The 11,922-nt window shown below is 56.7% G+C and overlaps 2 protein-coding genes across 2 annotated transcripts; both read right to left on the bottom strand.

Moving 5' to 3' along the window:
- Positions 1-493: 493 nt before the first annotated feature.
- LBX2 (ladybird homeobox 2) lies at positions 494-2,794 on the bottom strand. Its single transcript, XM_045979580.1, has 2 exons — positions 1,911-2,794; positions 494-885 (listed from the first exon to the last, which is right to left on the bottom strand). The coding sequence occupies exons 1-2, from the start codon at positions 2,113-2,115 to the stop codon at positions 494-496; spliced, it is 597 nt and encodes a 198-aa protein (XP_045835536.1). The 5' UTR covers positions 2,116-2,794.
- A 5,572-nt stretch (positions 2,795-8,366) lies between these two features.
- On the bottom strand, positions 8,367-11,088 carry PCGF1 (polycomb group ring finger 1). The gene is made up of 9 exons (XM_045980016.1): positions 10,679-11,088; positions 10,147-10,252; positions 9,864-10,016; positions 9,634-9,705; positions 9,406-9,511; positions 9,210-9,243; positions 9,024-9,110; positions 8,609-8,689; positions 8,367-8,506 (listed from the first exon to the last, which is right to left on the bottom strand). Exons 1-9 carry the CDS (start codon positions 10,769-10,771, stop codon positions 8,459-8,461), a joined length of 780 nt encoding a protein of 259 aa, XP_045835972.1. The 5' UTR covers positions 10,772-11,088; the 3' UTR covers positions 8,367-8,458.
- Positions 11,089-11,922: the final 834 nt, after the last annotated feature.

Below are 11,922 nucleotides of genomic sequence, written 5' to 3'. Positions count from 1 at the left end.
TCCTGCCACCAAAGGCAGTCAGTAGGGGTGGGTCGCCCATAGCTACCAGAATCCCATCTCCTACACCTCTGCTCAAAGTTTCCAGACCACTGTGGGGGCTGACAAGCACTGGCTCTGAAGCCTGACAGGATGCATAGGTCCAAATCCTGACCTAATAATGGCTCTTGTTTCGTGAAATGGACATCATTATATCACCGACCTTAGAGAGTTGCTACCAGGGTTAAAGAAGACATGGAGTTTAAAGCGCTCAGCCAAACGCGGAATCTGCACAACAATCACCGATTTTGTTCTTACCGCCACCGGCGCTGGGATTGAGGCCTCCTGCGACTGAGTCTCAATTTTATTCTCAACAACTGGGAAAAGTGAGCGTCTGGACTGTGAGCTGGAGAAGGCCGGATCCACACCCTCCCTCCACCCGGGAACCCGGACAGGGCGCGGAGCACAGAGGTGAGGAGACCGGGCCCCAGAGCCCCGGCCGGCAGCGGCTTTGCCTTCAGTCGACCACCTGAATCTCTTCCTCTGTCAGGTGGTGCCCGGAGTCCCGCGGGCCGGGGCCGGGGTCGGGGCTGGAGCCTGGGGCGCCGTCCGGCCGCTGCAGGCCGCACGGGGCTTCGGGGGACAGCGCGCTCAGCGAGGCCACGTCGGCGCGCATCTCCTCCACGTCGCGTCTGAGCTTGGCGCGCCGGTTCTGGAACCACGTGACAACCTGTGCGTTGGCCAGACCGAGCCTCGCCGCCAGCCCGTCGCGCTCCGAAGGCGCCAGGTACTTCTGGAAGACGAAGCGTCGCTCCAGCTCCAGCACCTGCTGCGCGGTGAACGCCGTGCGTGACTTTCGCCGCCTGCGGCCGGTGGGGCGGGGGCCCAACGCACCCGGGGCGGCGCGGCCTGCGAGGATAGGGCAGGCGTCAGTCTCCGGCCTGCGGGAATCGGGCTTCTGCCGGGAGGGGAAGCTGAGGCGCGGCCGGGGGTGGGGTGCGGGGGAGGGGGTGTGGAGCTTAAGCCAGGGGCGGGGAGGCAGAGGTGGGAGAAGGCGGACGGGCCGCTTACCCAGCTGGGGTTCAGGCCAAGAGGGGAGTGGGGGGCATAAAGTGAAAAGGGCCACGTGGGTATGGGAGGCAGCAGGCTTGAGGGCATCTTTGCGGAGTTGAGGGAGTGGAAGGAGGACGGGCCAGAGACGACTGGCGCAAAGGCAGGCCATCTGGGGCGGGACCATCGAGGCCTTGGGGTCGGCACCGAGGCAGGGACCGACCATGGTCAAAGTAGGGGCAGCTGGCCCCGGATGATGAGTGTTAACAGGAACCGGACCATGGCCTTCTAGAGACACACGGGTCACGATGGGCACTCTCGGTTTACACTTCTTTAATGACACGGCGCCTCCTCCTCCAGCCCAAAAGGGAGGTATGGGGGTCAAAGGGGGTAAGGAGAGGCCAAGTCCGCGGTCCCCCAACCCTTGCCTCCGCAGGCACCTTCTGCTCCTGTGCGTTCTCCTGAAGAGTGGCGTGGAGCGGAGCAAGGTTCCCCGGAGAGGCCCGAACCGCCTCCCGGCACTTTCTGTACCGCCCTTGCCCTAGCTCACTGGTTTACATCCTCCGGCTCAGGCCTTTTGTCTCCTTCTCACCCGTCTCTCTCTGTCGCGATTGGCCCGCCTACGGTGAACGGACCCACGGGGCACTCAGTGCTCTGCAGACCGACCCTTCCCCTCGGCACTGGCAGCCTCCAGGAGCGGCCGCGGAGCCTGGGAACTATGGAGGGGAGGGGACGATCGGGAGATGCAAGTCCCTGCACGTGGGTTGAGGGCAGTGGGCGGATTAGGGTGGGGGCCAGGGTGAGCGAAGGTTCGAGACCGGGACCTGGAGGAGACAGATGGGGAGAAGGCCGAGTCAAAGTGCGTGACCTCGCCGGCGCTGTACCTTCAGAGGACTCCCGAGCGTGCCCGTTGAGTCCGAGGAAAGTTTTACTGGTCAGCTCCTCCAGCGCGCACAGAGGCGACGTGGGACCAGGGCTCGACTCTGGAAGTTGAGACGTAGAAGGTCCTCGGGTAACCCTGCGCGGGCCTAGGATGTCTGCGATGCTGAATAGCGTCCGGGGTGTCCGAGGCTGGGGTCCCGAGTTCATGGCCGGTCGGGTTGTGGCGGTCCCGCCGCCGGCAGCGATCCGCTCCGCAGCTGCCTGGGCCCCAGCGCGCGGCTCCCGATCTGGGCCCCCCGCCTGGGACCCGCCCCCCGCGCTGGGCCCGAGCCCCGTGTGCCCCTCCTCCTGCGCCCCCAACCCCCAACCCCGCGCGGTGGATCTGGAGCTAGTAGGTAACCCCGCAGCGGTATTTCTACCGGGTGGGGAGGCTCGGAGAGGAGCCCCAGAACAACCTGCCGTACCGGGCCGCTGAGCTGCTTCGCGCTGCGGGGTGCGGCCCGGTGCACATTCTGGCTGGACCCTTCCTGGACGGCCCCTAGTTTCTGTGTGTCACTGATTCCCCGCCAAGCCGCTGCTCTGGCTCATAAACTAGTCGGCAATAAAATTGCTTCCCCTGGCCCCAGCGGATGGGGATTTGCAAAATTCCAAGGAGAGATAGCAGAGCTGAGTGTTCTAGGATGTCCGATCTCTCCTAGGAAGGACCTCAGTCTCCCGACCTAGCCCCCTCGTCCCCGCCCCACCCCTGCGGAACGCTCTTAAAGAGGTCCTCGCGGCTGGAAGTTATTAGTGCTGCGCGAGGGGCCTGGGGGAACTCGAGACTCGGCAGGACCTGGCCTGGCAGAGCGTCTGCAACCGGGAGCATTGGGATGAGATGTGGAAGCAAAAGCAGGTGAGTGGACTCCTCTGGCTCTCTGGACCCAGGCTGGTCCACCGTGGCTCAGAGGCCCTGGGAAAGTCAAAACACACGGAGAAGCGGAGGAGATCTGGGCCTCAGGACAGAGGACACAGCAAATCCAGAGCTAGTGCTACTCCCTGGGCTGGGTCTTTGCCAGGGAAGTCTGGCCTCCACAGAGACCCACCAGCTGATCTGTCTTTGTCTTCTTATTAAGCTCCTGTAGTTCAAATAAGGATTCCCCAGCCTGGGAAGCCCAGAAACCACTGTGTAGGAGCAGGAATGGGAAGGGCCACTGGTCACGCCTCATAGAAAAGTGACCTGAATGCCAGACTTCATGGACCCAACCAGATCCTGGGACAGAAACCCCTGCCACCTCAGGAACAAACTCTAAGGTCTAGGATACTCCTTTTTTTTCTTTTTTAAGATATTATTTGAGAGACAGCACACAAGGAGGAAGCGGGCTCCCTGCTCAGGGGATTGAGCCCCTGACCTGGGGCTCAATCCCAGGACTCCAGGATCATGACCTGAGCCAAAGACAGACACTTAACCGCTTAACCAACTGAGTCACTCAGGTGCCCCAGGGATATTCATTCCTATTTGTGTCCTTTCTTTCTTTTCTCCCCTACCTGTTCTAGTACTTAGCTCACACCTAATTGAGCGTCCACAGCGCTCCTTTGTAGGAAGAAGGCAGCTCTAGGAGAGGGCTGCTTCACCAGTGGAGGCCCAAGAAGGCACGTTTTGTTCACATAAACCTGCCGAAATAGCTAGGGGATTCACAGCTGAGAGAGAGAAGCCCCACCACTCCCAAGGAGCTCACCATTCCTAAGGAACTTGCTTCCACAGGATTCTTCTGTTTTTTTCCAACAGTGCCAAGAAGTAGTCCCTCCTGGCCATCACGTCCCCTCTGCACCTCCCACCGCTTGTGCAATGACCCTCTGTGCCTATTCCCAGGGGCAAGTGGAGCCTGCAGCTGAGGTACCCTAAACAGCCTGGGAGATCTAAGGCCCCTGGGCCGAAGACTCTCTAACAAGGACGAGAAGGCGCTTTGATGGTGGGGTGAGGAAACCTCACATAGCCTGAGGCACTGGCCTGGCCCACCACCAAACAGAGACGGAGAAACACCGGGTCCTCTTGGTAAGACCCCTCCCCTCCCCCAGACACACTCAGACACTTGCGAGTACCCTCACAGCAGCCTGAGCAGCACACTCAGCCCAGCGGGCCACTGCTGGGGCCGAGAGCAGAGCCAGGCCACGGCAGAAAACCCAGATGCCTCAGGACCTTGCTAATTGGTTACTAATGGGGGTAGGTGGAAAGGGGCCAAGAGAGACCCTCCTGGCTGGAGGCCTCAGTCCTCTGAGGTTTCACTTAATCTGCATTTAAAGAGGGTCTCAGGAGCCTGCTGGAATTGCCTAGCTCATGTCCCAAGCCTGTGACCAAACAAACACTCATGTGTCCCCTGCGTAGCTTTTGGGTCATCTCTTCCTTGCTTTCAGTTATTAGTGTATTTGTGGGGAGTACCCTCTCTCCTGAAGGGCCTTTGCCTTCCTCCTCTTCCATCTCTCCCACCTATCTTCTCCCCCCAGCAACCAGGCTCAAGGAATGCGGCTGGACAAAGGAGTTGGGCGATCCTCATTTGGGGGATGAGAAAGAGAAGGAGAGACTAGTAAAGGCAGAAGGCCACTGACAGCAGAGCCTGTTAAGGTCAGCCCGGCGGCCAGGGACGTGTCCAGACGATGGTGAGGCCACAGTAGGGGACTTCTTCCAGCAAAACCTCTGGAACCTGAGCTGGGAAGAAACTAGATCCGCTGATGGGGGTAGGAGGAAGGTGAATGATTAATGAGGGAGATTAAGAGATGAAACCCGGGTTCTGGGTTGGGGGTGGGGAGGAGGTTGTGGAGCTCAGCTGTCTTGTAGGCTTCCCTCACCCATACCTCCCACCCCAGGGTCCAACGCTCCCTGTCCTGGGCCTCCTTCACAGATCGATTGATAGATACGCACCCCCACCCCCGCCTGTGGTGGAGGTTTTCCTCTCCCAGGATTCTCAAGCAACCCTTTGTGGTCTCCCATCTCTCAGATTCCCCTCATTGTCCTTTCAGACATTTGGGTCCTCTGCTCCTCCCCGTTATAGAGATCCCCACATTCCAACTTTCACTCCCTCAGGAAGATGCCTCTATTCTTATTTAAGGATGCTTTCTCACACCTCTGTTCATCACCCCCTTTCAGATTTCCTTTTCCTGTAGCCCCACCTTCTCCCTCATTCCCTGATACCTCTCAACCACCTTGCCCACCTCAGCCTCCCATCTAGTGGGTTCCCTGACCTAGGCTCACCCCAAATTGACGCCCCTCTTGGCAGAGATCTGCTCAATAAACAACATTCAGTCTCCAAATTTCCCTCCCCGCGCATTCCTTTGAATTCTGTGAATGTAAAGGGACGACTGGGGGATCTTCGGAATAACCCCCTCAGGAAGGTGGAAGGACAAGAATCGTCATAGAGAGGTGCTTGGCCTCCCCTTTAGACCTTTGGGGAAGTCCGTTAGTCAGTGAGAGGGAAGTGCGAGCTGAGGGAGGAAACTCCAGGCAGCAGGGGCGGGGCGGGGTGGGGCGGGGCAGCCCTTCATCTTTCACACTTCTGAGCTTGTTTTCTCTTTCAGAGTATGTTGTGGTAAAGAATTGACTCAGACACTTAACATTTTAGTTTCATCTCTTGAAGGGCCTTGCTTGGATCTGTGATCCTGTGGCAGCCCTGTACTCTGGCTCACTGCCCCCGCTGTTCCGTGGTTATGGAGGTTGTGTGCGCCAGGGGAGTGGTAGGAGACTCAGACCCCATCCTTGACACACACACCCCGAGACCCACTGTTCCACTACCGGTAAAGTCTCTTTTCCCTCCTTTTCTGCCCACCCCTGGTGCTGGGAGAGACTGGCCAGGCTGAGAGGGACTGGTTCTCCCCTATACCAAAGGTGAGGGCAAATCTCAGTGCCCCTTTCCCCCAGGTGAGTGTGGACCACCGTAATGGCTAGATGAGAAGGGGACAGAGGCAAGGGCCAGCTCAACCCAGCAAGTGAGGACTGACTGACGCCTCCACCCAGAAGTGCCACAAGGTCAAGGGCAGCACTGCTGGAGAGGGCCAGCTGAGAGCTGGCTTCTTTAATACAACCTCTTTGAACACAACCAAGTGACCAAGCGCATTCTTTGTTGCCCAGCTCAAGAGAACTGGGCTTGATTCTCCCCGTGGTGCAGATCTTAACCTGAGTGATCCTGGGGGACAGAGTCTGTGAGGCGCAAGCCAGGGAGGGGATAAGGAACCCATAAACAGAGGAAGAGCAGTGCTCAGCCCTCAGCCCGCAGCTGGCCTGCATCAGTCACCTTGGGAGATGGGAGATGCACTGCAGCTGCCTCTGCCACGGCCACTGACAGACACAAAGAAAGTTCTGCTGAGCTGGGGGCGAGAGGAGGCTGCCTGCTGCACCCCATATCCCCGCCTGAGCACCTTCTGCCGCCCGTTAGCCTCAAGCCATGCGCTGTTAAAAGCCTCATCCTGAGGCCTGGTTCCCAGGTCAGCCTTATCAGAAGATAAGGCCTTGTTGATGCCAAGCTGCTGCCAAGCCCCAATCAGACTAGTCCCCAACTCCTGCAGCTGCTTGGGGACCCAAAATATCCTTAGGAGCGTTTCCACTCTTTCCCCCTCAGCCCTCACCTCTGGGGGGGGTGGTGGTGGTGGTGGTGATGTTAATTCCTTACAAATGCCCTTTCACCTGCAAACCCCTGGAGAACAGCCTCAGTGGGACATGCTTGAATGGAGCCCATGCCGTGAGTCCCAGAAGACGGGGGTGGGGGGGGTGGGGGGGGTGGGGGGGTGGGAGCCCAACTGATGCAGATATAATACCCCAAACCTCAAGATATATGCTGGTTTAGAGGCAGGCACAAAGGGGTGCAAAAAGCCTGGGTTCTGGTGGAGAGGGTTTCCTGGAGGAGGTGATACTTGGGCCTGGAAAGAACAGCTGGGTACGGGGTGAGGGAGAAGTATTCTAGGCATGAAGTCAGAAATATATGACGGTTTGGGGATCATGGAGATTCTGTCGGGCTGAAAGTTCTATAGTGTCCCCGCCCTGGTCCTCATTGTCTGCCCATTACACTTGAGGGCTCTTCCTTGCTTTCTGCAGTCCCTCCACACTGTGCTCTTCTCATGACCTACAAGCTTCATCTGTGTGTAGGGAAGGCCAGGTCTACTGTGCACTGGTCACTATGCTCAGGCCCATCAAACAAGCCTTCCACCCCGGGACGCCCCAGCCTCAGGCTCTCTTAGCCAGTTCACAGCATCTTCACGGAACTCCTCCCCTAGGTCTTCTGCCACCCCATCTCTGTCCCTGGAAGCTCCATGCCTTCGGCCCTCCCCAGCCATGCACAATGACCCCTTTGAATTCACTGGAGTCAGACTTGGGCCTATAGAAGACTTAGGCTTCAAAGCTGAGTTCTGGCGAGATTTATGCTGCTGGCTCCTTTCCCATTCGTCCCAGATTCAGCCACAGCCCATTAGCTTCCTTCAGGAACTTCTTCCTCCATCTGTTACTGTCCCAGGCAGACAAGTTTTTGACTTCCCTACTGAGAGGCTACAGAACAGGGAGACTGGCTGAGTTTATGTCCAGAGCCCAAGGCTCATGGCTGGGCTCATACAGACAAGGAATGTTTGCTGAATTAATCAAGGAAATTAACAGCCTTGCTGCTTTCCTCTTGTTACCTGAAGTTGCCTTTGCTCTCCTGGGCACCACTTCCCTCTCCTCACCCTGGCTTCACCTAACCCAGGTACCTGAAGGCCTACTGAATCCTGTATGGACAAGCATGTCTCCAACTCAACACCCTTGTGCTCCCTGTGTCCTAACCCCCTACTTTAAAAAATTTTTTATATATTTTTCAGATTCTTCCTATAGTGCAATTCTTTGGAATTTTCTTTAAAATATATCAATCTTCGGGGTGCCTGGGTAGCTCAGTGGGTTAAAGCCTCTGCCTTCGGCTCAGGTCATGATCTCAGGGTCCTGGGATTGAGCCCTGCATCGGTCTCTCTGCTCAGCAGGGAGCCTGCTTCCCTTCCTCTCTCTCTGCCTGCCTCTCTGCCTACTTGTGATCTCTGTCAAATACATAAATAAATATCAATCTTCTTCAGTCCTGCAGTGGCCCCTGTCCAACCCTAGCCCTACCCTCACTGCTCTTGAGTTAGGATACCTCCACTCAAATCTGTAGCACATGCTATAAAATTCAAGTATAGTGAGAACTCCCCTCCAGAAAGCCTTCCCTTCACCAAAAAAAAAAAAAAAAAAAAAAAGAAAGAAAGAAAGAAAAAAAAAAGGCTGGTATGGATAGCCTCGTTCCACTTAGCTCACCTTCTGAGTTTTATATGTGTAGGGTCCTCTACCCCTCTCCTTTGCCTCTCCTTTGGCAATTCACTGAGGGACCACGGACATAGAGAGGCCCTCCTTCATGATGAAACTCAGAGGATTTCTGAGGGAAGTAGAGTACATGAGTATGAGTATGTGGAAGGAAGAAAGGAAAAAAACAGATGCTTTTTAAAGTTTTTATTTCAAAAAATAAAGCCACAGTTTATTTCACATAAATATCTGGGGAAGGAAGGGGACAGGGATGTAGTGGGGGCTTGGCCCCTACCTCCTCTTCTCTTTCACACTGTATTGTAAAAGCAAAGGGGATGGCTAAGGAGAGAACAAGCAGAAGAAGCAGTCAGTGGGAGCTTCTTACCCAAAACGCCCCCTCAGCCCATTGCTGCCCTGGGGATTGCCTTGGCCCCAGCTTACCTTGCCGAACCAGCGGGACAGCCATATCTGCTTCATGGTCATGTGATCTGGGAGAACTTCATTGTCAAAAAGGAGCTGTACCTAGGAGGGGAAATGGGGGCACAGCTTTAGAAACTGCTCTCTTGGGGTGCCTGGGTGGCTCAGTGGGTTAAGCCTCTGCCTTCGGCTCAGGTCATGATCTCAAGGTCCTGGGATCGACCCCACACTGGGCTCTCTGCTCAGCAGGGAGCCTGCTTTCCCCTCTCTCTGCCTGCCTCTCTGACTACTTGTGATCTCTTGCTCTGTCAAATAAATAAAGAAAATCTTTTAAAAAACCCCCAAACTGCCCTCTCATGTAGGTCAAGAACTACCATATCTACTATAGATTCCATTCCTCCCTTTCAACCCCACAAAAACCTACTGTAGAAATACTTACATGCTGAGGATTTAGCATTAAGCGGTGACACAGGACCCTCCGGAGATGACGAACTTCAGCTCTAACAGAACATCGGACGTATTTGTTCTGGGGTCAGGGAAGGAAGGCAAGAGGAAAAGGTGTGTCAGGGAAGGGCCACAGGGAAGTGGGTGTCCTTAGAGAGGCCCTCCCCTCAGCCCCTCTCACCTGCAGGATGCTTTTATTCTTGTCTTTGCCAGAACTGGGGGAAACAGACACAAGTTAGGGAGTCTGATCCTTCCCAGTTCCCACCCAGAACTATGGTATACTCTCTTCAAGGGAACAGACACTCTCTCACTGCAAGCCCCTCCCTGGTTCTGAGTCACTGACTGTTACTGCAAACAGTTCAGGACCTGCTCCTTACCTCAGCCGTTCCAGGCACAGGCTCAGCTGCTCATCGTAGCGATAGTAGTGGGCTTTTGAGTGGTCAAAGCTGCTGAAAGGGAGGCCGAGGTTGCTCAGGGCTGGCTCTAAGAAAGAGTAGTGAGGACAGTGGCACAGATTCCATATTCCTTTTCCCCCAGAGAGCGAAACTGGGCAAGAGGGATGTTCTGGGGGCTTTATCTTACCCTCCTGCTGCCAAGGGACATACCTTCCCCACTGGGTTGGGTGACGCGGTCCAAGCCTCGGGACTGGTAGAATTCTCGAATCCGTTTCTCTTCACCTAGAAGGGAGGGGAGTGTGGGAAATAAAGTATTAGCCCTCCCTCATACTTTGTCCCCATGACTGTCAACTTCTTTACCTACGTGATTCCCACCAAAGCCCTTGTCATCTCCAGCATCAGTCCTCTAGAGGCCCCTCAAAGTTAAGTTGGTCACTCACTGTCTTGTAAGCCAGGCACTAGCTTGTACACGATGTCCTGCATGACACGGTCCAGTTTGAGGTTGAGCAGGGGCTGTGTCTCGTGGATCTTGATGTTGCACATGGGGCAGTACTTACTGGTTTGGAGGTACTTTACAATACAACTCTTGCAGACTGCAGGAAGAAAAAAGCAGACTCTCGGGCCCCCTGGGGATCGGGTTCGTGCGCTGGGTGGGGTGCCTGGGTGGTTGGGGCAGGCAGCCAGCAGTGTGGCTACCGGCTTGGTGGGGACTAGGGCACTCACACGTATGAAGACACTCTGTGATGGTGGTAGCATCCACGAAGTAGCCAGCGCACAGGCAGCAGACGATGTGCTCATTCAGGTCTTTGATCTTTACTCGGACCTCCTCCTGCGAATCCACTCTCCGTCACCGATCACCCCCTCCAACCCCAAATCACACGCCTTCCCAGCTCGGGAGATGTCTTTCAACAAACCCCACGGCCAAGTCTCGCACCCCGCGCGGTCCACAAGGGATTAGTCCCCGGGAGCGGACACTCCCCCTCCGCCCAGCAGGGGGCTCCGCGCCCAGCGGGGGGATCCCGTCACTTGGACTCGCCCGACCTTCCTTTCCCAGGGGAGACTACACGACGTGGGCGGCACAATGCGCAAGCGTCCTAGCTCGGAGTTTGGCAACCAGACCGCAATCGCGCAGGCGCATTGGGCACCCTGTCTCTGCGCAGGCGCACTGGGCGCCAGGCCAGCCACCGCCCGTCCTCCAGCCGGCCCCAGTTCGCACCGCTAGCCGACCACAGCAGTAACCCTGCCGCCCCTGCACCTCGTTCCGTAGCGGGTCCATCTTGTACACTGACTGGAGCTGGTTCCGAAGCCTCATCGCGATCGCAATCTGGCCCCCCTGAGGAGACGCCATCTTAAAGGCTGATCCCGGCCTGCCACTTCCGGTGCCGCCTGCGGGGCGGGACTTGTCGCCCAGCAACGAGGGCTTAGGTCTTTTCGGATTCGCTGACCCTCTGTAAGGCCCCGCCCATGTCCCTTTCTCCCCGTGTGCTCACCTGAGCCCCACTGGCCCCTCCCCCTCCTCAATCCGTAATTAGGGAGGGGGGTTGTGGGGAGTGGGTCCTATCTCACAGACCTCTTGTAGTAATCATCACAATAGACCCTGCCGTACCCCGGGACTAACTTTTGGAGCCAGCAAAGGACTGCCCCCTTCTACCCCAAAGGGCCCAGCGGTCTCCGCCCGCCGCCGATCAGGGTCGTCGATCTCCCGGGACCAGGACCCCGCTAGAGAAGCCCCTCCTGGGTCCTTTCCTCGTACTGTTGCCCTCGTCGGCTGACGCGTCCACGTTACAGATCTTCATCCGGATGGCAGGCCTTCTCTTGACTCCACGGCGGGAGTTTCTCGGGGCTTTGCGGAGTCTCGGAGAGGATGGCGGGGAGGGAGGGACCCCCAGGGACTTGGTGTAGTGATCTTAATTCGCCCCCCCCCTCCCCTGCCGCCGGGGCTTGTGGAGGGGAGGGGGGGCAGACCCTGGGTAATGATGATGATTCAATCATCGGCGCCTGCGGAGGCCTGGGACAGACTAATGCAGAGCAGATGCCAAAGGAGGAGGGGAGGAGGATTGGGACACTACGGCACATAGACACGCCGAAGCAGCGAGAGACTGCGGTAGCATAGGCCCAGCCGCGTACTCCGGAGAGTCGCAGGAGCTCTAGACCTTGTACACCGCGATCTCTAGGTACTTCCAGTGGGACTAAAAACCAAGGATAAGTTTACTGTGAAGTATTAACGTCAAGTGTAGTTGGGAGACTCAAGGGGGTGATCCCAGTGGAGACCACCGAGGGCGGTCTTCCTTTCTGGAAGAAGTGGGACTTTGTGTGGGCACAATTTAGAGAATAGGGTTGGGATGCGTGGATAAGAAGTATGGTGGGAAAAGAAAAAGCAGAGTGAAGGGGAATGACTGGAAAGACGGACAGGTAGAAGGCCACGGTGTGGATTTGAGAGTAGTGACAGAAGCAAGGCCTCATGGAGCTGGGACTTTAGCCTAAGGGCAATAGGGAGCT

The sequence above is a fragment of the Meles meles genome, chromosome 15 (assembly GCF_922984935.1).
Source record: "Meles meles chromosome 15, mMelMel3.1 paternal haplotype, whole genome shotgun sequence".
NCBI lineage: Eukaryota > Metazoa > Chordata > Mammalia > Carnivora > Mustelidae > Meles > Meles meles.
The sequence above is the reverse complement of the archived record's forward strand: the minus strand, read 5'-3'. Positions and strand labels throughout refer to the sequence as shown.